This window comes from Canis lupus, chromosome 20, assembly GCF_048164855.1.
Source record: "Canis lupus baileyi chromosome 20, mCanLup2.hap1, whole genome shotgun sequence".
Classification (NCBI taxonomy): Eukaryota; Metazoa; Chordata; class Mammalia; order Carnivora; family Canidae; genus Canis; species Canis lupus.
In genome coordinates, this window is record NC_132857.1 from 50,923,158 (window position 1) to 50,947,354 (window position 24,197).

The 24,197-nt window shown below is 39.6% G+C and overlaps 1 protein-coding gene across 2 annotated transcripts in view; it reads left to right on the forward strand.

Annotated features, from left to right (window-relative positions):
* ARHGAP15 (Rho GTPase activating protein 15) overlaps positions 1–15,952 on the forward strand; it is a 608,584-nt gene extending 592,632 nt beyond the window's left edge. For both annotated transcript variants that reach the window (XM_072789067.1, XM_072789069.1), the window contains one exon: positions 15,589–15,952. In XM_072789067.1, the coding sequence (XP_072645168.1) occupies positions 15,589–15,772 (184 nt within the window). In that variant the 3' untranslated portion in view covers positions 15,773–15,952. The remainder of the gene's footprint in view (positions 1–15,588) is intronic.
* The last annotated feature ends 8,245 nt before the right edge of the window (positions 15,953–24,197 follow it).

Sequence of the window (24,197 nt, forward strand, 5' to 3'; positions counted from 1 at the left end):
TTTTATCTCCACCGTTTGTTTTATACGCAGAAGTTTGTAGGTTTTATCCCACCTTTGTTGATGATAAAACATGAATTTGGAGTGGAATGGAATGATTCATGAACACTGAGCTGGTCAGAGCTAGACTCTGAACTAGATGTCAGGTCTCATTTTCTGAAGCAGTTTTCTGTTTACTAGAACTTCTCTGATTGCCCAGAGCTCATGACTAGAATCACAGGTTGGATGTGACACGGTGATGGTTTTCTATGAACACCAGTGGAAGGAGTGGAACAGGATGAGAAAGAAAGAGAAGCCAAACTATGAGGTGACCCAACAAAGTCTGGCCAACACACAGGAGTTCTGAAGCATCTATGGCCCATCAGAGTTGTCTCCAAATGGACCAAAATGGCTTGGCCTTTTTACCCTCCACCATGATCAGTCATTGACTATGGACTATCTCTGAGACTCTCTTGGGGTTAGGCTCTCTTCAGCTGAGGCAAAGTTTGCAAGACTAGACCACTGAAGCTCACTGCTGCCTAGCATCTAAACCGGGAGAATAGTCCTTCCTTGAGGAGATAACTGGACATATCTTGTGTCCACCACAGTGTAAAAATCCATTCTTTATGTTTGGGGGGAGGGCAGTTCCCCAGGACTCCAGCAGGCCTCACTCTGTGGAAGCCTTTGAGGGAGAAACTTTGGTAGGCTGAAAGCAAGGCCTGCAGCGGCAGCTGGGCCCCAGCCTGTGACTGACCCTCACTGTCTTCTCCTCCACAGTCTCTTCTAGTTCCCCTCACCCTCAGTTATCACCTCTGCTGATCATGATGGCTGACCTGCTGCAGCATCTCAGGCCTTTATCCCTTAGAGGTCCAAGCTCTGATCACCATGTCTTCTCAAGGATCACTAGTCTAGCCATTAACCATCTCTGTCACAACCGGGTGACAAAGAACTTGGAGACCCCATGGGGATCATTTGGATGTCACACATATTACTCCCTGTCCCCATTATAAAACAGCAACCTGACTCCCTTCATTTGATCAGGGTTAATGACCTGTGCCTAGATGGTCACTCTTCTGGCCTGCTGGTCCCTGGACAAGAAGCCCCAAGTGCTCAGGAGCAGTAGTAGCCCAAACTATGATGAGATGTAGCATTCTAATACAGTGATACAAGCTGTATAACATCCTTGTTGCCTGTCCATTTATTTTTTTTCTTGGGGATCCCATATTCTATTAACTGTCTTCATAATTCTCTGAGTCAGGTCCCTGTGGCTGCCCGTGGGCCCTGCTGTTAATTATTGTAACTGCATCTACCTGGTTTCTAGCAATCAAGTCCTACCACCTGGCCTCTATTATTTCAGCGTTTTATTATCCCTATTGTTATCCAAAAGCCTAGTTCTGTAATGGGCATTCCTATAGGCAACCCTGATTTACAAGGCAAAAGCCCTATAATTGCAAACAACATTTTTGGAGAGTATCACTGGTGCTTAGCAATAGCCCTTCAATCTCATTGATCTTGCAGTTACCATCCACAAACTCCCACCATTATTTTTAAATGCCTAATACATTATTCCAAGTACTATTCTCTCCTTCATGGACATAACATCCCAATTCACCTCCAGTGAGAGTTTTAACAATTGGTCTGCCATCTTGTGCTAAGACCTAACTGTGCTTGGCTGTCACCGACAGACTCTTCATTATCAGCCGTAATGGCAGCAAGTGACCCAGCTCCAAATCCCTTTCTTGGACCACTTTTGGAATCAATAATCACAGGCTATGTTCTCCACAGGGAGACCCTGAAACAGAGTTTGATATGCAGGGACTGTGGAACTCTGTGGAAAGGAGAGGGCAGGAATAGATTTGGACAGAAGAAGTTGAACAGAGGAGTGGACCGAACAAAACCTCAGCCAACTCCACTGGGAGCTCTGGTGTCCATGCAACCCATCAGTGTTGTCCCACAGTGAGAAGAAAGGGCCACATTTGTATCTGCAGTGGGTCAGCCAGTGCCCTTGGGTGAGGGGGCTCACTGCAGTTGAAGTAAAACTTGAAGAATACAATTGAGGCCATCTACTCGCTTCATTTCCTATAGCGAGGCAGGGAATCCAAGTAGCCCAGCTCTGTATCCAAAGGAGCCACCGTCCTTATCACATTGGTAAAGATAGGAATGATCTCTAAGGAATCTGCAGGCTAGAAGACCCTTCTAGTATAGCCCAGTATAGTGAGTGCTTCATCGTGGTCCCTAAACATTGACACACTACATCCTGCTCATGGAATTTGTTATAACAGGTGATTACAAATGGGTGAGCTAAACAATAGAATCATGAGTTAGTCCAACATCCATATGTACAAGTACATATGTAGAAACTGGCACACTTTATTTCCCTACCGCAGTACAGATTATAAATGTATATGTGTAAAAGCAAAATAAATAGTTTCTGTCTTTGAGCCAAGCATTATATACATTTTGAAGGGGTTTGTATTTTTGCAGATACATTGAGCATTTTACCTAAAATGGAATTTGGTGGTCAGATTTTAGATGGTGTCATTATCTTTAACTTCCACCATCCATAATATAAACCAGATAAAAATTACATTCTATTCTAAGTCCCTTCCTCTAATTTTGTTCAAACTGGGTACATGTTGGAAACTCATTGTCAATAGTACATAGGAAAGAAAGGCAATCTGTACAATTAGAGGCCCTTCACAAGCTCTTCAGAAATGCTTGCTCTCTTCGCTGCCTTCATGTTCTTATCATCACAGAGTAGGTGTAAAACTGAGGTATGCAGGAAATGTAATTATTGTGCCATAATCAAAATCAATTTCCCTTTCAAGGTCCATTCTTCTAGATGATTTAATCAACTCAGAGTGTCTTCTAGACATTTTCCTGGGCCATTTCTAGATCTGGAGGGCTGTGTACAGCCTAAGCATTTGTTGGGGCCAGGTAGAGCAACCATTTACACAGTATTTCAATAAATATTTATTGAGCACCTAGTACTATGAGCCAAATACTAATCTTGGTCTAGGGATATAGCACTAAACAAAAACAAATGAAATCCTGGTGCTTTAGATGTTTACATTCTACTGGAAAAAGATAATAAGGCCGATAAGCAGGGTGGAAAATTGTCTGGCTCTTGTCACCTGTCCAAGCTGATGTTCATTCTCTCCTGTTTTTCTGTCATCAGCCCCAACTTCCAGGCCCAAATCTTGTTTGAGTCCCCATCCAGGCAGAGCTCTGTGAGCCTATCTGACTTCAGCTTTCCCAAGACCTACCATGCAGAAATGTCTAACTATCTCTGGTATATAAAACATGAGGAACTCTGGAATCCTACTATACCCCTAGGTTTTCTCCAAGAAGAATTTGAGCCTGTCTGATCTCAGAATCTTCAAACCTTCTAACAGCCTATATCTTCCGGGAATGGGGTAGGAAGGGCTTGGGACCGGACCACTTCTGTGGGACCTGACCAAAGTCTCAGCTCCCCTCTCCCTAACTCTCCTTCTTCCAGCCCAGAGAATCTCTCTCTTGTCTGCCAGCAGAGTAGCCTGGCTCTTCATCTACCCTCCAATCTACTTGTTAGGCCTTGACTGTAACTCTGAGTCCTTGGGCACTTAGGATCTTATAACTCAAAGATACAGTCCTTGGAATTCATATGCCCTCTTCTGCAAATCTCCAAAGCATGTTCCCCACTTTTCTGCTGCATCATCTCTTCACTGAGCTTGATATGCTGCTAGTCAGCAGCATTGGGGAATCTTGAGGAAAGGTAAGAAGTACCCAGAAGGCTGGGAAAGAAACCTTAGTTATTACATATTATCCCATCTCATCTCAAATGATAGTTTGACTTTCCAGAATGTCCATTCTTTCATTTTAATATGGGAGCCCAAACTACATTTTAGATGTTATTCAACTTGCCATTGAATAGAAGAATCTTGACCATCACTGAACAACCTCCCCATGGGAGACTCATGGCCCTTTTAAGTTCAGAATATTTAAGAACCTTGGCAGTTGCTCACAGTATTTTTCTGGTACACATATGGAAACATCAAAAACCAAACACTAATAGTAGTGATATCTAAGCGGTGGAATTATGAGAGATTTTCATTTTCTATTTCAACTTGTCTGCATTTTCCTAAATTTTCTGTAATAAGCATGAATCTTTTGAAGAAACCTCCTCTGTTTTCACAACTTGAATTCTGCATGTGGAGATGAAGTCGGTCTCTGGGCTAATTCCAGGAACTGGATTTACAAGAGGGAAGTCAACTTTTTCTTCTATGTCATGGCTTTCGGCACTCGGTTATCATGACTTCACTAACTATTCTCTTTTCCAAATGTAACACCCACCATCAGTGTCTGCACCCCACCACTGAAGAGTACGCCACAGTGCTGGGCACATTTGCCTTGGTGCTCTCTGGTTGTGCAGTGTCTCTCCTAAAGTCAGGTCACTGTAAAAAGCATCTAAAACTAATTTTTGGTTTCTCAGAAAGTAAAATTAAGCATGGAGGAATGAATGATGATACCCAAATGGCAACTCATTCTCTTTCAAGCTATTCTGGGATCTTTTAAGCAAGGAGACAACTTTCAAGAAAACTACTGAAGGTTTGATATAGATGCCCTTAGTGGGAAGTAAAATAGCTGTTCTCCTCACCTATGTGAAAAGGAAAACTAAGAGGCTGATGAATTCTGACTTTCTACATTGATAGCATTCCTTTTAGTCTTATCTAACATCACTAGGCAAATATCTAAGTTCCATATTTTCCACTAATACTTCATAATTAGGTGCCTTATTTTGGTTGGCCTATTAATGCTGGCCCATGCACAACCCCCATATTCTGTATAAAATGTTTCTACAACATACTTATTTCCTCAACTGCCTTACTGGACAAATTCAGGTAGAGAATAAGGATGGTCTTATCGTGTTTTCTAAAGATAATCCCAACATGTAAGATATTTCCTAGCCTTTTGCCCCAAATCAATGTCTTCCCAGCTAACGTTATCAGCAGCTACTGGTGAATCAGCAGAGTTCAGGGGCATAAAAATTAAGACTTCTTTTACTACTGACACAGTCAAATGTGGATGGCTAAAACCATTTTAAAAGCCCCCGGGGGGGGGGCGGGGGGCAGCCCTGGTGGCTCAGCAGTTCAGCGCCTGCCTTTGGCCCAGAGCCTGATCCTGGAGGCCAGGGATCGTGTCCCACGTCGGGCTCCCTGCGTGGAGCCTGCTTCTCCCTCTGCCTGTGTCTCTGCCTCTCTCTCTCTGTGTGTGTGTGTGTCTCTCATGACTAAATAAATAAAACCTTAAAAAAAAAGCACCTAAGGGAAACCATACCTGAGATTCTCAACCTATTTTGCCAATAGTATATTTCCAATCACAATGAGAAACAAATGTTTTCAAAAGTTTAAAACACTGTGTGAATCTGGAGAAAAAGCAATAGAGATTCATGTGGTTTTTCTGCCACCTAAGACACCCTTCTCAGCTCGGTAAACATATCCTTGAACATAAATTAGGTGATTACAAAAATCATATGTCTCGCAAGACTTTTTGTTGACTCTCACTTCTCTCCCCCAGTCTTCCCTAGGCCTCAGGCCTCACCATTAGGAAACACCTGGGTTTCAAACTTACAATTCTTGAATCTCAATTATTTGTGGAAAGACCATCCATATTCCAGAGGAATAAAAAAATCTACATCTCTTAATCTATGCTCTGCCATTTCCTACGTGGCTTTGGTCAAATTATTCAATATTTTTATCAGGCTCCTTCTTTTGACCTGAAAATTGTGTTTCACATCTGAAAAAGAAAAAAAAATAGGAGGAATATCCCAAATACACAATGAAGTTAAAATGACTTAAACGGCAAAGTGCTCATTCAGAATATACACAGAGATCATCAGCAAAGTAGAATATTCGAGGTATGTGTGTCTGTGACTATAAAGAACTCTCCTCAAAATATAACATCAAAAATCAATGGGGAATGGGCAATTTATGCCACCAAATACTATTGGGGACATTAGCCAGCTTTTACAAAGAAATAAATCTAGATTACCATCCCATTTAACCTGTTAAAACATATTTAAGATGAATTAGAGGGTATGTTGAAAAATAAAATTATCTTAAAAGCTAGGAGAAAACATTAATGGTATTATCTGATCTCTTTAAATGAGTGGATTTTATAATAAGAAAAACGATGTTAGAAATTCCAAAAGAAATAGTACTATGTATGCACACATAAAAATGTAAATGAATAAAATTAAAGAATCAAAAATTGGGAGAATATAAATACAACAAAAAATAATGAAATATCATGCTTCTTTATACATGAAAAACTTACAAATCTGTAGGTACAAGGATGTTCATTGTCTCTAATGACAAAGACTTAGAAGCAACCTAAAGCCAACCAGCAGAGGAATGGTTAAATAAATTAAGGTATTTCCATACTATGAAATGGAACAACTTTTAAAAAAGGATGGGGTATTTTTATATATACCGACTTGGAAAGATGCCCATGATACATAGTTAAAGGGGAAAAAGCAAATTGTAGCATATTATGTATTTTTTAAATTTTATTCTTTTAAAAAAGAAAAATACATATATATTAAGATGATAAATAGATGGATAGATAGATGATAGATAGATAGATAGATGATAGATGATAGAAAAACATCCAGAAAAAATATCCATCTATTAATTTTAGTTATCATTAAGGAGTTTGACTAGAAAATGGGAGGTTTTTTACTCTTTTACTTTGTATATTCCTGATTAGGACTTTTTTTTTTCAAAGTTTATGCATTAGTTTTGTCATACAAGATAAATAAAATGGGTTGAAGTAACAAACACACAAAATTACACGCTCTTAAGGAGAAAGGGAGCAGGAGATATGCATAGCTATTCACAGAAGAGAATATCCACCACATGGCTGTTTATTTTTTCTTTAACTTTGCACACATTTCCGAATTCAAAGAATCCTAAGTTCAAGGAATGACAGGCCATTGAAAAATGCCTATCAATTGGCAACTATTTTAAAGAGTAGTACCAGATGACGATGATGTTCACAGGACTAGTAGGCCCTCCCACATGTTATCATATTTTTAAAAAAGAAGAGCTGTAACTTAATGATCTAGTGTGAGTCCTCAAAGTGTGGTCCCTGGAGGAGCAGTATCATCATCTGGGAACTTGTAAGGAATGCAAATTCTCAAATCCCTCCCCACACTTGGTGAATCAGAAATCTGGAGGTAGAGCTCTGCCATCTGTGTTTTAACATGGCTTCCAAATGAATCTCACGAATGAGAAAGTTTGAGAACCATTGATCTAGTCGTTACATTTCTACTATTTTACTGTAAGGCAGGGTTTCTCAACAGCAGCACTATTGATATTTGGGGCTGCAAATTTTTTTGTGTGTTGAAAAGTGTGTCCTATGCATTGTAGAATGTTTATGGACATCCTTTGCCTCTACCCACTGGATGCCAGTAGCAACACCCCGCCCAGTCATGACAATCAAAAATGTTTTCAACATTGCCAAATGTTGGGGGTGGGAGCAGGATGGAGGTCAAAATTGCCTCTGGTTGGGAATCATTGCCTAAGGAAATACTCCAAAATGTGGAGGAAGAAACCATGGAAAGATGTTTTTATATATCTGTTTCACTTAGGGTTAGGGTACAAGCCATTCTGTCCCATATACGGTAGTGAGGCAATAATAAGTATTACATATGTAAGACATGAGAATTGCTCATGATCAAAGTGAAAAATGCTGGGTATAAATTATATAAAAAGGATTTCTCAAATACATATGAAGATAAATTATTTATACTTCATATCACCTAAATGTTGACAGTGTCATGCTCCTGCTCAAAACCCAAGATTAGATTCCTACACTCTTGGAATTAGATCCTGAACATTTACCAAGGCCCATGAGACTCCTCAAAGCCTCCCTACCTCCTCTGACTCACTCCCCAGTCTTCAGCCACACTCTCCCCTTCTTTGTTTCTAGAACCAAGCACAGTGTCATGGCTGGGGCTTTGCATCTACTATTCCCTACCTTGGATTTTCCCTCCCCTGGGATATGCAACTAAGCAGATCTCTGCTCAAATGTCCCTTCCTTCAGGGGGGCTCCCTGAGTACTCTGCCTACCACATGTAGCATTTCCCACTACTCTCTGCTCATTAGAATTATCTGAGGGTTATATTATCTGCAGGCAGGCAGGCTCCACCCATACTAAGTAAACAAGAATCTCTGGAGGTGGATTCCTGGTGACTAGGGTTTTTTAAAAGGGATCAGCGGAAGAACTACTTCTCAGTTTTTCCTGTATTTCAGTGACTAAAATCACACTGTATATTTGTTGGTGTATTATTTGTTGTCTGGTTTTCCCACTAGATTATAAACTTCATATGGGCAAAGATTTTGTCTATTTCACCCCCTGCACTATCCCTGACATCCAAAATAGTGTCCAATACCTAGTAGGCACTCAATAGATTTTTTATAAATGAATACTAGTTACATTGAGCTGTTGTTCATGGTTACTGATGGGTTTTTCCTTTTATTATACTTTTCTAAACCCTCCAAATTCTGATGTTACTTTTAATCAGAAAAAAAAACAATTTTTAAATCTGACTTTGAAAATTGTGATCTATTTGAAGCACGGTGATTAACACGTAATAGATATTCAACAACTAGTAATTATCATTAGTGATTATTTTTTATATTATCTATTATACAAGGGCTTTGGCTATAATATCCCATTTTATCTATAGTGTTGTTACCATATAGAATACACATTCCCCTAGACATAAGTTATTATTATTATTATTATTATTATTATTATTATTATTATTATTTTACTTTACTAAGTCCTTCTAATCTTGTTAGATATTCTGAATATTGCTTTAAAGATACTTTAGAATCTCCCTCTAATGTGCAATCAATGAGTATGAAACAAGTAAATAATTTTTTTTTTTTTTTTTTTTTTTTATTTTTTTTATTGGTGTTCAATTTACTAACATACAGAATAATACCCAGTGCCCGTCACCCATTCACTCCCACCCCCCGCCCTCCTCCCCTTCGAAACAAGTAAATAATTGAAAATGTTTCAATCTTCTACACTGAAGTCAGCGTAAAAAGGTATTTACTAATTGCAAAGAATAAGGCCATGTCAGCTATGAATATGCAACTGCCATATGAAGCTCCTTTTCCATAATGTGCTTTGAGGGAATTACATGCACATGGTTTAAAAGATTATTTAAAAGCAAAAATGTCAGAATATAGGGATGATGCCCGTTTAGAAGAGTAGTTGTCAACTTGCTTTGGAAAAAAATAATGTAAAAAAAAAAAAAAAAAGAAAGAAAAAAAATAATGTAATATTTAGATGTAAAATTGAATACTTTAAAATCAGTTCAAACCAATTGATTTGTAAGTTAACATATTAAAGATGGCTGAAATACCAGTGAATGACCACGTCAACACACATTAGTGCTAAATACAAAAACATTTATGAGCATTCTTCTGCTTTTGCAATATTTGAAAATTTTTCTAACATCCAGCCATGACTGCAAAGGAAAAGATTGAATTTCTCCTTAGTCCTCAGTCTTATTAAAAAAAAAAAAAAAAGAGATAAAGACCACTGTAGACAGTAGCATACTTTGTACAAAAGAGGGTAGGCAAGCTATGGTTAGCAAGGATCCCCTCAAAATAGTCGTAGCACATGTGAATCATAAGTCAAGCACATTTAAAATTTATTCTATTTTTAACAGCTTCTCTTCACTTAAGTGGGCAAAGTCACAAGTAACATTTCACATACAAGTGCCTAAGCTGTATTTTCTCAGCAGGTGTGACCTGATGGCAAGAAAACATTTACCACCACAATTTCCCCATTCAAATTAAACCATCCTAAGGTTATGTGTGTTGGAAAATAACAGCATTCCAGAGATAGGGAAGGGAGCACTTCTAATACACCTCCAATAACTTGAGAGTTGTCCTGCAGGCAATTATGTGGCTTTCAACTTCCTCTGCAAGTCACTATGGTAACAGCAAAGCACAGAGTTAAAAGAAAGTTTGCATCTGTATATTTGTTTGGAGCTGAACTATTATTAAATGCTTTGGTCTTCTTAATTCAGCATTAATTTTGAGTTTTATAGTAAAGCTCTCTTTCAGTCTGAGTCATTTGGTTGTGATTTAAAGCAACTAAGAAATTTCTTTGGGTTAGCAATTCAGCTCACTTTTGGAAAAAACTTACCCAGCAGAAGGCTGCAAGGATTTTTTTGTCTGGGGTCCAACATCTGTAGCACCGGATCATAGATTATTTCTAAAATAATCTTAAATTGATGGATCATTGCTCCTTCCATTTGGACCCAACAAAAAGTAGCTCTGGCATTTCCTCTCCTTTTTATGCTGTAAACTATATATCAGTTTTGCAGCTCTTGCCAGAAAAATGAATTCTTACCCATTTCAAGATTTTATAAACTTGAATTTTACTTAACAGTATTAGAATTGCTTTTACAGTGAATGTATATCAAGTGCTATTTCATGAACAAATTTAAAAAATCATAATTATTTTTGTCAGGCTATTTTAAACTAAGCAGTATTAATAAATAGCCATTTTCGAAAGAGTGCAGTTTGGGATCTTTTTTCCTATTAGTCAAGCATTAACAGTCACTAAACTTCGAGCTCTTCATGTTGCTTAGAATCTTTGCTGTAAGAATTTCTGGGAATAAATTAATGGCGAGTAAACAACCATGTAGAGGAATTCCCAAATATTGTTATAAGATCGGAATGTTTTTGCACCTCCTTACCCATCCATCAGTTCACTGTACATTAATCTTTCAACCATGTCTTTGCTCTCACCTTTCTCGTTCAGATGTGTTCTTTTGCCTTTTGGTCTTTGTTTTGCCATAGAAGGGGAGTTTCTTTCATTTCTTTGCCGAAAACAGGTTAAATCGTAGCTCAAAATTTACAACACTGTCATGGAGTTTAAGGCCTAATGAAATCTAAGCCCGACCAGAGGGGTGGAACTTTCCAGAAATGACCACAATTTGACCTCTTTGAGTCAGCTGCTACAGAGTTCCAAAGCCAGGTGGCATAGGAGGGCAAGATCCATAACATTTTCAAACTTACATAGTAGGCCTTTAGCAAAGCAAGCTAAGAGCAGCATTTCCTAAAACATAACTCCTCAGGAAAGAGATCTATGACATCTGAGTCAGCTAGAGAAGATGTGAGTCAAGCAAAGATGAGCAGGGATATTTTTCTTCAGGACTTTTCAGAGCCTTTATTATGCTATTGTGTATTGTGAATATCCAAGGGAAAAAATGGCATACAATTTTCTCCAAAAGTTATTTTACTCTGAAATGTCTATTTTTGTAACTCTTATCACAGAAAGGGGGTTTGCAGAATCCACTTTAGTGAAAGATATCATCAGACCCGTAGTAAAAATCTGCATGGTTTCTGAGTCAGATCCTCCCTTCCAAAAATACAATTCAACTGCATTTTAAGCTACTGGAAGAATAACTTATTGTTTTTGAGAGTTTTCCATCTTTGGTACTAGATTGGATTTTTTTTCCATGCATGGCTTTTCTTTCCTTTACTAGCCTATGTTTCTCTCTACATATGTTTACTAGTTCAAGTCTTTAGAAATAATGGCACTTGTAATACCCAGCTGGTCCCCACAGCGGGAGTGGGAATTTTGATATCCAATGATTTGAAGTAAAAACAAAACAAACAAAACACACACAAAAACCCTGAGATTCAAATAAATTTTCAGGATAGTATGCTGGCAGTACTTTGAAATTATGGTTGACTCTCTTTGGGGTCCTAAACCAACCACTTAAGTATTTAACAGTTTGTTGAGGTAGACAATAGGTAAGTTCACATTTTAGTCAGGAAGTTTGCAATGGCCTTAATACATTTTCCAAGACATCCTCTGTTTGAGGGACTTCTTTGCTTCCCACTATTAGAAGGGAATCTAATCTGATTTAAACATTGATATGACAGTGTATTTGCCTATAGACACGAATCATAATTTGGTAGATCGTGATTGCTACCCCAAATCAGTCTTCGTTCTCAGCACCTTTTCTAACTGAAAAGTTGTTTGATTTTTCAACACTCAGCTACTGGTTGGTTGATATTCAGAAAAATAATTGAAGTATATATAAACATACACACACACACACACAAGCACACATTCTCTAACAGTGAATCAGAAAGCATGGATTCTATTTAATACACTTCCACATTGTCTTCTTAACTTACTTTCTCAACTACATTTGATTTTTCTAAAAGTTGCTGCACGTAACTTGATTTTCCAAAATTAGGAAAAAAATTCCAAGCTGTTAGGGAAATTTAACCTGCGGTAATGTAAATATAACAAGAATACAAAAAACTCTGTTGTTTAATAAAATCTACTGATAACAAGATTATTTTAAAGCACTCATAAGTTAAAGCCGGTTTTATTAAAGTCAAGTAGAAAGTGTGCAGAGAAATGGACAGAAAGGATACAAGTTTGCGATGGAATGAATGCTCCACATTCACACATGCATAAGAGCACAAAATGAACATTTGTCCACAGGAAATTTAGGAAACCGATGCATTGGCAGAAATCCATTACAAGAGTCCTCTTGCATAACCCACTGGCTGAGATAGAGAAATCTTTCCCCGAGGTGGAGTCTGACTTGCAGTTCTAGCCTCCTACTCTCCATCCTATTTAAACTCCATCTCAGTGTCCTCCTCTAGATTTGATCCTACTCTGGATTCAAAGACCAGGCCTTTGGCTGAGAAGGAAGAACATGAAGAGCTTGGGGAAAACTGAAAACTAGTCTAGCCCCATTTCGGCCTTCATCCATCCCCCCTCATGGCCCACAACCTATACGCTGTTGCTTACTGGGATGCCCTGGAAAGCTGAGCGCCCCCTCCCCTTACCCAAGTTCCTCCAGATGCTACAGATCTCTTCCACCTCTACCCTTGTGTCCTCCTGACAGCCCCGAGCGCTCTCTCCAATAGTCAGCTCTTGGGTGTCCCTGGATTTCTAGCCCCCCCTTTTTGAGTTTGATGCAGTTCTGTCTCCTGGGATTTCACTGTCCTGCTACTAACTGAAATTACAGCTGTTATTGAATAAGAAAATCCATCTTCAATCCTCAATTAATCTTCACATCATCCCCTCCCTTTGCAGTCTCCCTGGAACCGGTCCTAATCTTCTTCTACCCTGTTGGCCAAGAGGCCTTATATCTTCACTCTTTCATTACATTTTTGCTTCTATTTCTACCTTCTCCGTGCCCTATTACCTCTGCGCCCTGTTCTCTGCTAGAAAAATCTTGTCAACTTAGATCTTTGCTAGCTCTAGATGAAGTTGTTAAGGCAACTTTTACCTAATAGGTACTCTAGTGATTAGTTATGTTTTCTTTCTCTATTTGCCTTAGCAAGCTTTTTTTTTTTTTTTTAATTGTGATGGAGTCAATGAAGGAGTACACAAAAAGGTCTTACTTTAAAACCAAAAAAGAAAACTCTGTTTTTCCTTCACAGTGAATCTTACTAATGACTTCTATAATAAGAGGCTCTGGGAAAGGCTCAAGAGAGATCTTAAGCAGAGGTCAACAGGTGTATTAAAGAGAAGCAAAGTCTCACTCACTCCATTGGCCCCAACTCCAGGTTAAGAGAATGTTTAAATCATTCTGCAGAGTTGGTAAATGCAGTAGCAAAGTGGCAGAGTTTCTTATATTTCAAAGGAAACGTTAAACTTGAAGTCTCTGATAACTCATTGATGCCCTAAAATATGAGGACCCCTTCTAGAATGTAGCTAAGACAACAGTGCTCACAGCTCTGCCTGCAAAATAAAGCAGATAAAAGCTCTGCCTGCAAAATAAAGCAGATAAAAAGTGAAAAACAGGAGACAGAAATCTTGAATATTCAGTCAAAATTTGAGTCCTTTTGCACACAATAAATCTATTCGAATCAGGCTGTCAATCACAATTCTACAGTAAGGAATACAAATTCAGACCTTCTATGGAAGGATCTTATGATCTCGTGGAAGTTGGCAGAATGAAAAACCAGCCAGTAACGAAGGGTAGGAGTCCTAGCCCACACCACGGCAATGATGCTTCCAAAGGCACCGAAACCAGACTGCCTGGGTTTGCACCTCAGCTCCGTGTGACAGCAAGCACTTCACTTCTCTCTCAGCCTCAGTCTTCTCACTTGTAAAACAGGCTTAATAACAGAAGCCACCTTGTGGAATGACTATGCGGATTAAGTCAGATAATACCATTGCTTAGAACAATACTTTTTTTTTTTTTTTTTAATGTTGGTTAGGTCAAGGGCATTTGCTGGCTGTGAACTTGTGCAGTGGAGAGTCCTAAATCCATGGCTTTGGTCCTTAGTTTCATTCAGGAGACAGAAGGCATGGCTTCTTGGTAACAGAAATGGTACTTCAAAGACCTGGGTTTGTGAAAAGATGGAAATAAAGCAAGTCTTCCTGCCTCCTCTGAGAGCGGATCAAACATAGGGTCCTCTCGAGTCCAGCATTCCAATGTTCCACCATAGGCTCTGAGATGGAGACCCTCTGCCTTGCAGTGACGTTCCTTTGCCTCACTTTATTCTCCACACTCATGGTTCCCTTGCGTTGGGATGTCTGGTGATGTGCGAGTTTAGTGTTCTCAGCACCCTGTCCTTCCATATGCTAACCCTATTTCCTCAACATCACTCAAACCTCACCTTCCTAATGTTGATATAAAATTAAGTAGCCTTCAAAGGTAAGAATAAGCATCACTGTTTAAAAGTCTCAGTATTTAGAATGGGGTTTTATTTTCTTTTTAAGAGTCCTGTATTGAAACAGGCGAAGCGTTAACCATTAATAAAACCACATCCTAATGTGTCATTGGTATTCCAGCTCCCCGCTACAGTCCTCACACAAGCAAACATGTCTTCGATTCCAATGGGACTCTTTTCCTGTGCAAATTCTACAGGATTCTGTATTTTACTGAGGTGTGAGCTCAACGCGATGTCCAAAATGAGTGGAGACACTTAGAATTTGGCATACACCTAAGTGTCTCAGAACCTACCTTCTCTACAAAACATCTTGCAGTTAGCATTTGTCAGGAACACTTTTCTCACTCCAATCACTAAAAACTTATTTTCTAAAAATCTATGTCAATTATCATTAACTATACATATATTATTCTATTTATTGTGTTTGGATTCTTACAGATTTGAGGCATGTCACACCTGATTCCTCCATTGACTATAAACATTTCGAAGGCCAAATCTTGTTAAGTCTCCACAGTAATTTTTGCTGTTTATTTATTTATTCATCCCACATCTTTTGAGCACCCACAACATCCGGGTACTACAGGGATAAAAAGCCGGACAAGACAGTGAATCCCTCTCCCCAAAGTCATCAGTTCTTTTTTCATACAATAAAGCATGAAGAGTAGAAGATTTTCAAATGTCATGGTAGTTGCAGTTTTTCTAGAAGTAGAAAAATGTCTTGCCTGTGTTGCATTCTCCGTTTTGCCAAAGCCAATCACTGCCCTTACTGTCTTTCTTTAAATTGAAAGAAAGAAAAAAGAATTCAAGAACACAGAATTTTATACATCCATAGTAGCCACAATTTTGCTTCAAACTCATAGAATCTTCTCTCTTTCCCATCCCTCTCCAGGATTGTGGCCAAAGCCTCCAAGAACCTCATGTCCACTCAAAGCCTAGGGATTGTATTTGGACCTACCCTTCTGCGAGCTCAAGATGAAATGGGGAACATGGCGGTACATATGGTATACCAAAACCAGATAGCTGAGCTCATGCTGAGTGAGTACAATAAGATCTTCGGCTCAGAGGAAGACTGACAGGCAAGACAAGTGACTGAATATGTTCACATCTGTCTCGATGCCTAATATTTTTACATTTCTGTAAACATATTTCTGAAATATTTTTTTCCTTTCAAGCGACAGATGCCTCATTTTGTGAAAACTTAATGATAATTTTGTGTTTAAGTTCCAAACATTTGAATAAAATAGTTGACAATATTTGCCTATATGTGTTCTACATTAACCCCTTCATTGCTATTCCTTCGAGCATTTCTAGGCATTCATTATGCGTGTTCCACACTAGAAAATAGTGTGCAGAGCACCACGCATATCCAAAAGACAGTTTCAAAACTGCTCCTAGGCGTTGGGTGTGGAATCGTGTCAGTGTGAGTGTTGTCAATATGGGTATGAGGGCACACAGGTGAGCCTTATCACTACCCTGGCTGCCTCGCGCATGTCCCCATGCTCTTACTTGTACATGAATAGAACCAAAAGAGGGAAGAAGTCAGAAACTAATCATTTTTATATAGCACAAAAAAGATCAGGTTCTCCACTAAAATAGATGTTATTTCATCTTTCAGGAGCATTTTTGCGTGTGCAAATATAAAATACAGCCCGGTTATCCTCAATGCTAGTTGGTGAAATTCACAAATGCAACACGTTGAGTGGCAATTTTTCTGAAGAGAAAAAAAGAGAGTTCAAACCATTTACCATTGAAGATTACGCGCACACACACACACACACACATATGTAAAATACACACGCACACATACATATACGCTATTTGTAGTCCCAGAAACATACTGTCTTATAAATTAGAAGCAAAATTAGTGTCCTGGAATTTTGATCTTTATATCATACAGGAATTGCATGACTGCTCATTTTTAATGTTAGCATCCATTTTGAATCTTCATCAAACTGTAGATCTTCCTCTGCCCTGGCTATGTCATTTTAAGTAGAATTTTTATTATGCTTCTGAGGATGCTTTATTGGTGAATTACATTAAATCCATCTAGAAAGAACTTTCTAAAAAGCCTTTTTTTTTTTCATATGCCCTAAGGATTACTTGACTAGACTTGGATTGCTTTATCCATGGTTAGTTTCAGTTGTCATGGATAAACAAAGGAGTAACTGTCTAGAATTTTTCAAACATTGTTTTATTTTTGAAAAGTATGTTCTAGCTGAACACATCTCATACCTGGTTTTGTGAAAGTATTCTGCTGATAAAAATGTAGACTTCTGACAGTTTTTTAATCAAATTCAAAAGGAATAAATAAAATTAATCCAGTGCAATGAAGAGTAAGTCTAGTTATCGATTTGTTCGTAAAGTGAAAAATAAAGCATGTAAATAAAATGTGTGAAGCATGGATTCAAAAGCAAACACTCTGAGCCGTAATGAGCTCAAAGGCATAGGCTCCCTACGTAGATGGGGTATGATACAGGGAGAGAGTATGCTCAAGAGATAGCCGGATGTGAAGGCAGCTCCATGTAGGCTGAAAGAAGTTACCTTGCCCCTCTTGAATGTCTTCATCTTGGCAATGGTGCCAGTAAGTCGGCTCATGGCCAAGAACAGAGAAGCAACCGCAATAAATGCTAAAGAGTAGTTTCATCAAGTGGGACGTATACACACACCACAAAGCCAAGGCAAGTCACACGAGGCAGAAGCACGAACCAGTGGGCAGAACTAGCCCACTGGTAACAGTGGACTAATAGGCTTGCCAGCCTCAAGCTCTTCTATGTAAAGTTGTGCTTACGCCTTTCAGAAAAACACGGAGATCTGAAACAAGAGTTTCTGACATTCTATTTCAAGTCCTCTTTATTTCCATGACATTCCATATTTTGATTTACATCTTCTCCAAGATCTTAACTACTTCCCTTTCTGAAGGGGGGAGAGTGGGTTTAGTGGTCCCCACGTTTAAATCGTACCCCGTCCTGTGTCCATCTTCAAAGTTATCCTGGGAGCATCAGCCAGAAAGAAACAGCACTAATAGCCAAAGAGAAGTGGCACTACCTGCTTCGAGCAGGGACTCATAGCCCCACGTCTCTGCCGCTTTCCAGATTTATAATCTTCAAAAGCACCAGCTTCTTGATTTTCCATCTGATGGGATTTAGCCTGATTCAAACCCCAGCTGTGTCCTGTTCCTGGTTGCTAAGGGCATTGAATCAGAGACTGTGTTTCCTCTCAGGGACAATACCATTCCGCAGTACTGAGTCAAAGCACCCATCAGAGGATCCGATGGCATAAAAAGGGTGACAGCAAAGGGTCATTAGATTCCCGAACATTCCAAAGACAGTTTAATGATGGTCATATCAACTGTTCCAAGTTTTAAAGCCAAGAATGTACGTATATTAGGTTGACCCACTAAGGGGTTAGATTTTATAAAACTGATAAATATTCTTCACCAAGAAGACATTTAAAAAATGAGCACTTCTTGATCATCTCATTGGAGTCAAGTACAAGTCTAGGCAGTAGCAATACAAATATAAAATAAGGCAAATTCCCACCTTCTGTAAGGTCCATAGTCCAATAAGAGAGAAAATCATCTAAAGATTAATTTAGGATCAAGCACTTCAGCCACCTTAATAACCATGCTGCCCCAGGGTTCGGCACCTATACACAGAGATGCTCAAAAAGCATTTTGAATGAGTGAACAAGCAGAAGCTAGTACAGAAATATTAACAAAGTTCAGTGGTTGACAGAGAACCAAATAACAAATTGTGCCTGGGGTGAGTCAAGTAAAGTTTCACTGGAACGGTAACCTTTTTAATCTAATTTTGACCAGTGAATAAGATTAACCAAAGAAAGCCATAGAAAACCTTTGTTTCTTTAAAAAAAAAAAAAATCTGTAAGGGTAACTGGTATTTTCTCCTGCCTGTGTTTATATGTATATTTGTATGTGTGCCTGTGTGTGCTTTTAAACATTTTCCATCACGCAATGATAATCTTATATCTTTAGGAGCATTTCCATATTGTGATGACTAAATATTTTAAGAAATTATAACTTAGTCTGTAGAATGGGAACACAAGTCCAAAATAGTGTCCCTGGAAAAGGAAGCTAGTTGGTACATCTCACTTCAGCATGGATTTACCTACCCAGGCTGTGAAAGATTGCTCCTCTTTCACACTAATACAAAAAACTTTGCGGAGGCGGTATTTATTTTGTCCTATATGTTGGGGGTGTGACTTTACTTAGTGTGTGCCACATGACAGGATCACCATGCCACAGCTAGTAATTGAAAGCCATATGATGGTTCTCTCTATCCAATTAGAAAACAAAGGATCCAATTAAGAAAAATTAGAAAAGCTGTTAAAAAGGAACAATCACTTGCCAATGCTGCTGTCCTTACAGTTTAACACAGCTAGAAATTGACCTGTACTTCTCTTTTCCACATTTATTTTCGTGAATTATAAGTTAATCACCCTGTCAATTCCTAATTAAAAGGCCCTGTAAAGATTTTCATCCAAAAGGACTGTCACTAAGCGTTCTGGGTCAAATTGCTCTGTTGTCAAAAATAAGAAATAAAACCAAAATAATATCAACACTCTCCTTGGGAAACTCCAATCTTCATACCAAACAACAAAGACTTTCTTCAAACATAATAATCACGTTCAATTTTTTCAATTAAAATGTTTCATCTTATCTTTAGAAAATAGGTGAATTTTTGTTCTCTTTCTTTAGACCAAGGGTTGCAAACCTAAATGTTACTAGGGCAAGGCGTGGAATATGAAAGAGTAAAGAAGAGCAGGCTTAAGGCATTATGAAGTGGTAGTGGCTGGGGAAAACTCCAGCTCAACTCCTGGCTAAAAGGGTCGGCTTTTCCTCAGCTCTAGCCGACGTTGCTTATGTGGGAATATGGACACGGTGTTGTCAGAACTTCAGATCTTTCATGACAAGCCAGAAATTCAGGAACTTATGTGAAACCTGATTTTTAAGGGCATCTCACAAAACACATCTAAGCAGACTTAGCCCGAGGTTCTCCATTTTTGCAAACTCCATGTTAAGCCTTCCCATGTTGCAAAGCCTGCTTTCCAGAAAAACTTTAGAGCATGAGCACACGGTGGAGATATGTAAATGAGCCAGAGCAATGTGTAAGAGAAGAAAATGAAAAAAAGAGAGAAAGAGGGATGAGCAGACTAAACACTTAGGAGAATTTGCTTTTTAGGTGCTGAGCAAATTATTTACTCTCTTTGGGTCTCAGTTTTCCAATCTGTAAAATAGAACTTGCTATAGCTTGCCTCTTAAGACTGTCTAATGGAATCCTGTGATGGAGGTGAAATAGGTAACATAGCACGAAACCCCAAGTTGTCCCTAACGGAAGCACATGATAGATCCCCAGCTTACTGGCCAACAGTTAGCTTTAGGAACTTCTAAAGACAATGAGAAGAGGGGCACCTGGGTGGCTGTCAGTTAAGCATCTGCCTTCAGCTCAGGTCATGATCCCAAGATCCTGGGATTGAGCCCTGCATCAGGCTCTTGCTCAGTGGGGATCTGCCTCTGCCCCTCCCTCTCCATCTGCATCCCCCTGCCCACCTCATGACCTCTCTCATGCTCTTTCTCTCTCTCTCAAATAAATAAATTCTTTAAAAAAAAAAAAAAGAGGTTTAAAGACAATGAGAAGGTTGAGATCAGATGCTGAAAAGCCTTGAATGCCCTACCAAGAGGTAGTCTATTAAGTCTCTAGTCAGTTTTGAGATCTAAAGGTTGTTTAGCAGGAAAATGACTTTCTCAGACCTGTAAAGATTCTGCTGGCACTTGATGGGGAGAGTTTGAAGAAGGGAGATAGAAAATTATTGCAGCAGGACTACTAATGCAGGTCTGAGTTCAGACAGAGGCAACCGACACGGTAATCGATATTATGGAGCATCATCTAACCGGGCTTCTGAGCTTCACCTACCATCTCTTCATTATGGTTGCCAAGTGCAGATCACCATTTGTTACTACACAGAACTCCGATAGCAGGGCCATGCCCAGCTGAGTTATAGGGTAGGGGGTGATCCTGGTAATCTGACTATGATTTGTCATTTGATAGTAACTACCTTGAGATATTTTGACCAAGTCATACCCGAGTCACTTGAGTATGTGACCTGCTTCCAGAGGGATCAGAAGGTCATTTCTATCTTACCTAGCTCTGATTTCTCCTTCCTTTCTTTTGGAGCAATATTGCTCCTTTGGCCACTCCCAGGGACCACAAAGAGAAATTGGTTCTGGGGAGTCTAATTATGATTAGCTAACATTGATTGAGTCCTTGTTATGTGCCAGGAACTGTATATATACATATATATATGCATGTATGTATGTCTCTATATTAATCTTCAGAGCTCTATGGAGGGAGGTATAATTATTATCCCTGGTTTATATTTGAGGAAATTGAGGGGCAGAATAATGAAGTTATCCAACTTCATGCACTTAGTAAGTGTCAGGTTAGTATTTGAATCTAAATAATATGGCTCCAGAGGCCCCTGCCTTAAATTAACTGCTGTACCATATGCTCACTCCATTAAGAAAAGGAACTGAAGAAACGTAAGCACATAAACACCCTAAATATTTACACTCCTTATGGGGGTACCTGGTCCCCCTTTTGTTACAACACCTGATGAGAGTTTCACTCTCATACTAATTTTCACAAAAGGACAAGAAAGATATCATGAACTTCCTCAAAGAAATCCAGAGAACCTTTGTTGTTATGGCAAAACGTCATTCACGCTATTGCAATTATACTTTTAATATTTACATACCATTTCATCTTCCTACATGCTTTATGGACACTGGGCTTAGCATTTTACTACATTTACACCTGTTTAAAAGTAGCTGTTTGTGGGGCACCTGGGTGGTCAATGATTAAGCGTCTACCTTCCAGTGCAGGGTGTGATCCTAGAGTCCTGGGAGAGGGTCCTACAGCGGCCTCCTTGCAGGGAACCTGCTTCTCCCTCTGCCTGTGTCTCTGCCTTTCTCTCTCTCTGTATCTCTCATGAATAAATAAATAAAAATCTTTAAAAAATAATAAAAGTACCTGTTTGAGAAATTAAAAAATAAAATAAAAAATAAAAGTACCTGTTTGGGTGGCTTCTACTCTACGTTACATCGTGTTGTCCTGTGTTGGATCATTCATATTTGTCTACGTCCTTTTATCATCCATGATATCATACTCCCTATTATTGTCTTGAAATTCAATCTGGACCTTTAGAGGTCCCGTGCAAGATGAAAACCATGAGTCCCCAACAGTCTGCTTCTTAACCATACTTGAAAAAGAGGCAGGCATCAAGACACGCTGTGCCTCTTGCTGCCGGAGAGTGATCCTGAATCATCCAAATGATGAGAATACACTGAACATCTTGTACAAAAAGATGACAATTTCTGTAGTAGTGTTGTCAAAATGAAAATGTCTAGCTGTCTTGGTGAGAGACCTGACAATACATGCACACACACACACACACACACATGCTCTCTCTCACACACACACGTACACCCTTTATAGACTTATCCAGCTGAGTGTTGTTATCTTATACTTGAAACGAAGCATGTAGCATCCACGACATTCTTAAGCAATCATCTGGGTTCCATAGAACATTCCCCATTCAATCAGGAGAGCGCCAGGAAAGCAGTGAGGGAGAGTGGTGACACTAGCTCATAGTTGCTGCTCAGTCTACACTTGTTGGATGAGTGAACCAAGACGAACACCCAGAAACATGAGCAACATTAAATACAAATAGGATCCACCATCGGGTTTCCTATCAACTAGTCACAGCAAGTTCCATGTAGTCTCATATCACTGGAGTTTGTACTAATTCCTATCCCCACAATAAAAGGTCATCAAACAGATACCCCTTCAGGAAACTCTCTTGAAGTCTAAGTCCCCAAGAAATCCTTCTATCTTATTGTTCAGCAGCAGAGAGGTGGTGAGATTCACTAACCTAACTCATGCAAGTCTAACAGCAAATTCTGACGACCTGGCTTCAGATCTGGAAAAGTCCAAGCATCTGTGACACGCAGCAGCATCTCCCACTCACCTTCCCCGCGCTGTCGAATATAAGGTTTATGTTAGATAAATTCTGTAGAGCATAGGATTTCTGACCAATATATGAAACTCGCAAAAGCCAAGAAATCTGGCAAATACAAAGCATTGGCCTGAAAAATCCTCACTTTCCTCTGGCACCAGCTAAGCTGACAGGTTTACTTGAGACACACACACACTCACATTTGAAGAGCAGGACTTGCGCTAACCATTCTCACATCACTAGCAAAATGTGTTCTAAGTCCATATTGTGAAGCATACTTGAGGACGTGTGGATTTTTCCACATCATTTGGTGACATTTTACACAGTTTAATTTCTGCTCTTTATTGCTAGACCCTACCTTTTTTTTTTTCCCTTGCGAAACATTCCACCAATGGGATTTCCTTCAGCATTTTAACCCTGGGCTCAGACTCTTTCCTCTCCTTCAACATCTATCTGTGTTGCTGCTGCACAGTTTTGCCACGATGTGTCAAATTGGAGCTCCCCTGGTCGAAAGGAAGAGGACAGAGGTGTTGAGCTGCTGGGGGGAGAGACACAGGTCATGGAGGGAGGGCCAGCCTGTGGCTCTGATGGGAAGCCCAGAACTGCCACCAGAGGCCAGCATGGACAGCTCCAGGATGTCCCCTTCCTCCGTCTCTGCAAAAGCCCAGGTGAAAGGCAGCTTTTAAGCTGGAAGGGGTGAAGAATACAATTGAAGCCAAAATTGGTTCGGGCTCACCATTTTTCTAGCTATCAGTTCTGAGGTCACAGTCACTAAAACTGGAAACTTAAAAATGACTTCAAAAAGGCAAACGCTAACTAGATTTCACACTGGATTTCATCTTACTTGGCATTACAGAAAGAATGCAGGTATTAAATAGACTGTTTCCTGTATACAATAAGGTTAATTAGTAGTGAGGGATGGAAAATCAGTGTAGACATAACTCTTTTCGACAGGTATCAAAAATAATCCCCAGATCCCTCCAGACCCCAGCTGCATTGAAAGAGGAGCAATATAAAGGATTCTTTAAGCACAGAATTTTCCAACATTCTCCAGGTGTCCTGTGCTCCAGGGACACAGGCCCCGAGACCCTGAGCGCACTGCCTTGGCGTGCCCTTCCTTTGCTCTAACTGAGGGCACAGCCACTGATGCTGAATTTTGAGGTGCCGCCTGCAGGCCGCCCAGCCTGAGCGCCCAGGAGTGCAAACAGAGAGACAGGAGAACAAAAAGCATATATTGCGGCCTGAACGGGACTTCCCTAAGCTCCTTATCAATAAGGTTAATAAGGGTCTATGCAATTTACTGATCACGAAGATGGAGCAACCCTCCTCTCACTCCCCATCTCCACCTCGGCGCTGGCTTTTAACGCTTTTCACAGCCAATCCCATAAAAGCCCCTTTGCCCGCACCCCAGAGACTAGACTCCAGTTCACTGTCCTGGCCTCTCTGAAATCTGTGGTCTGTTATTAC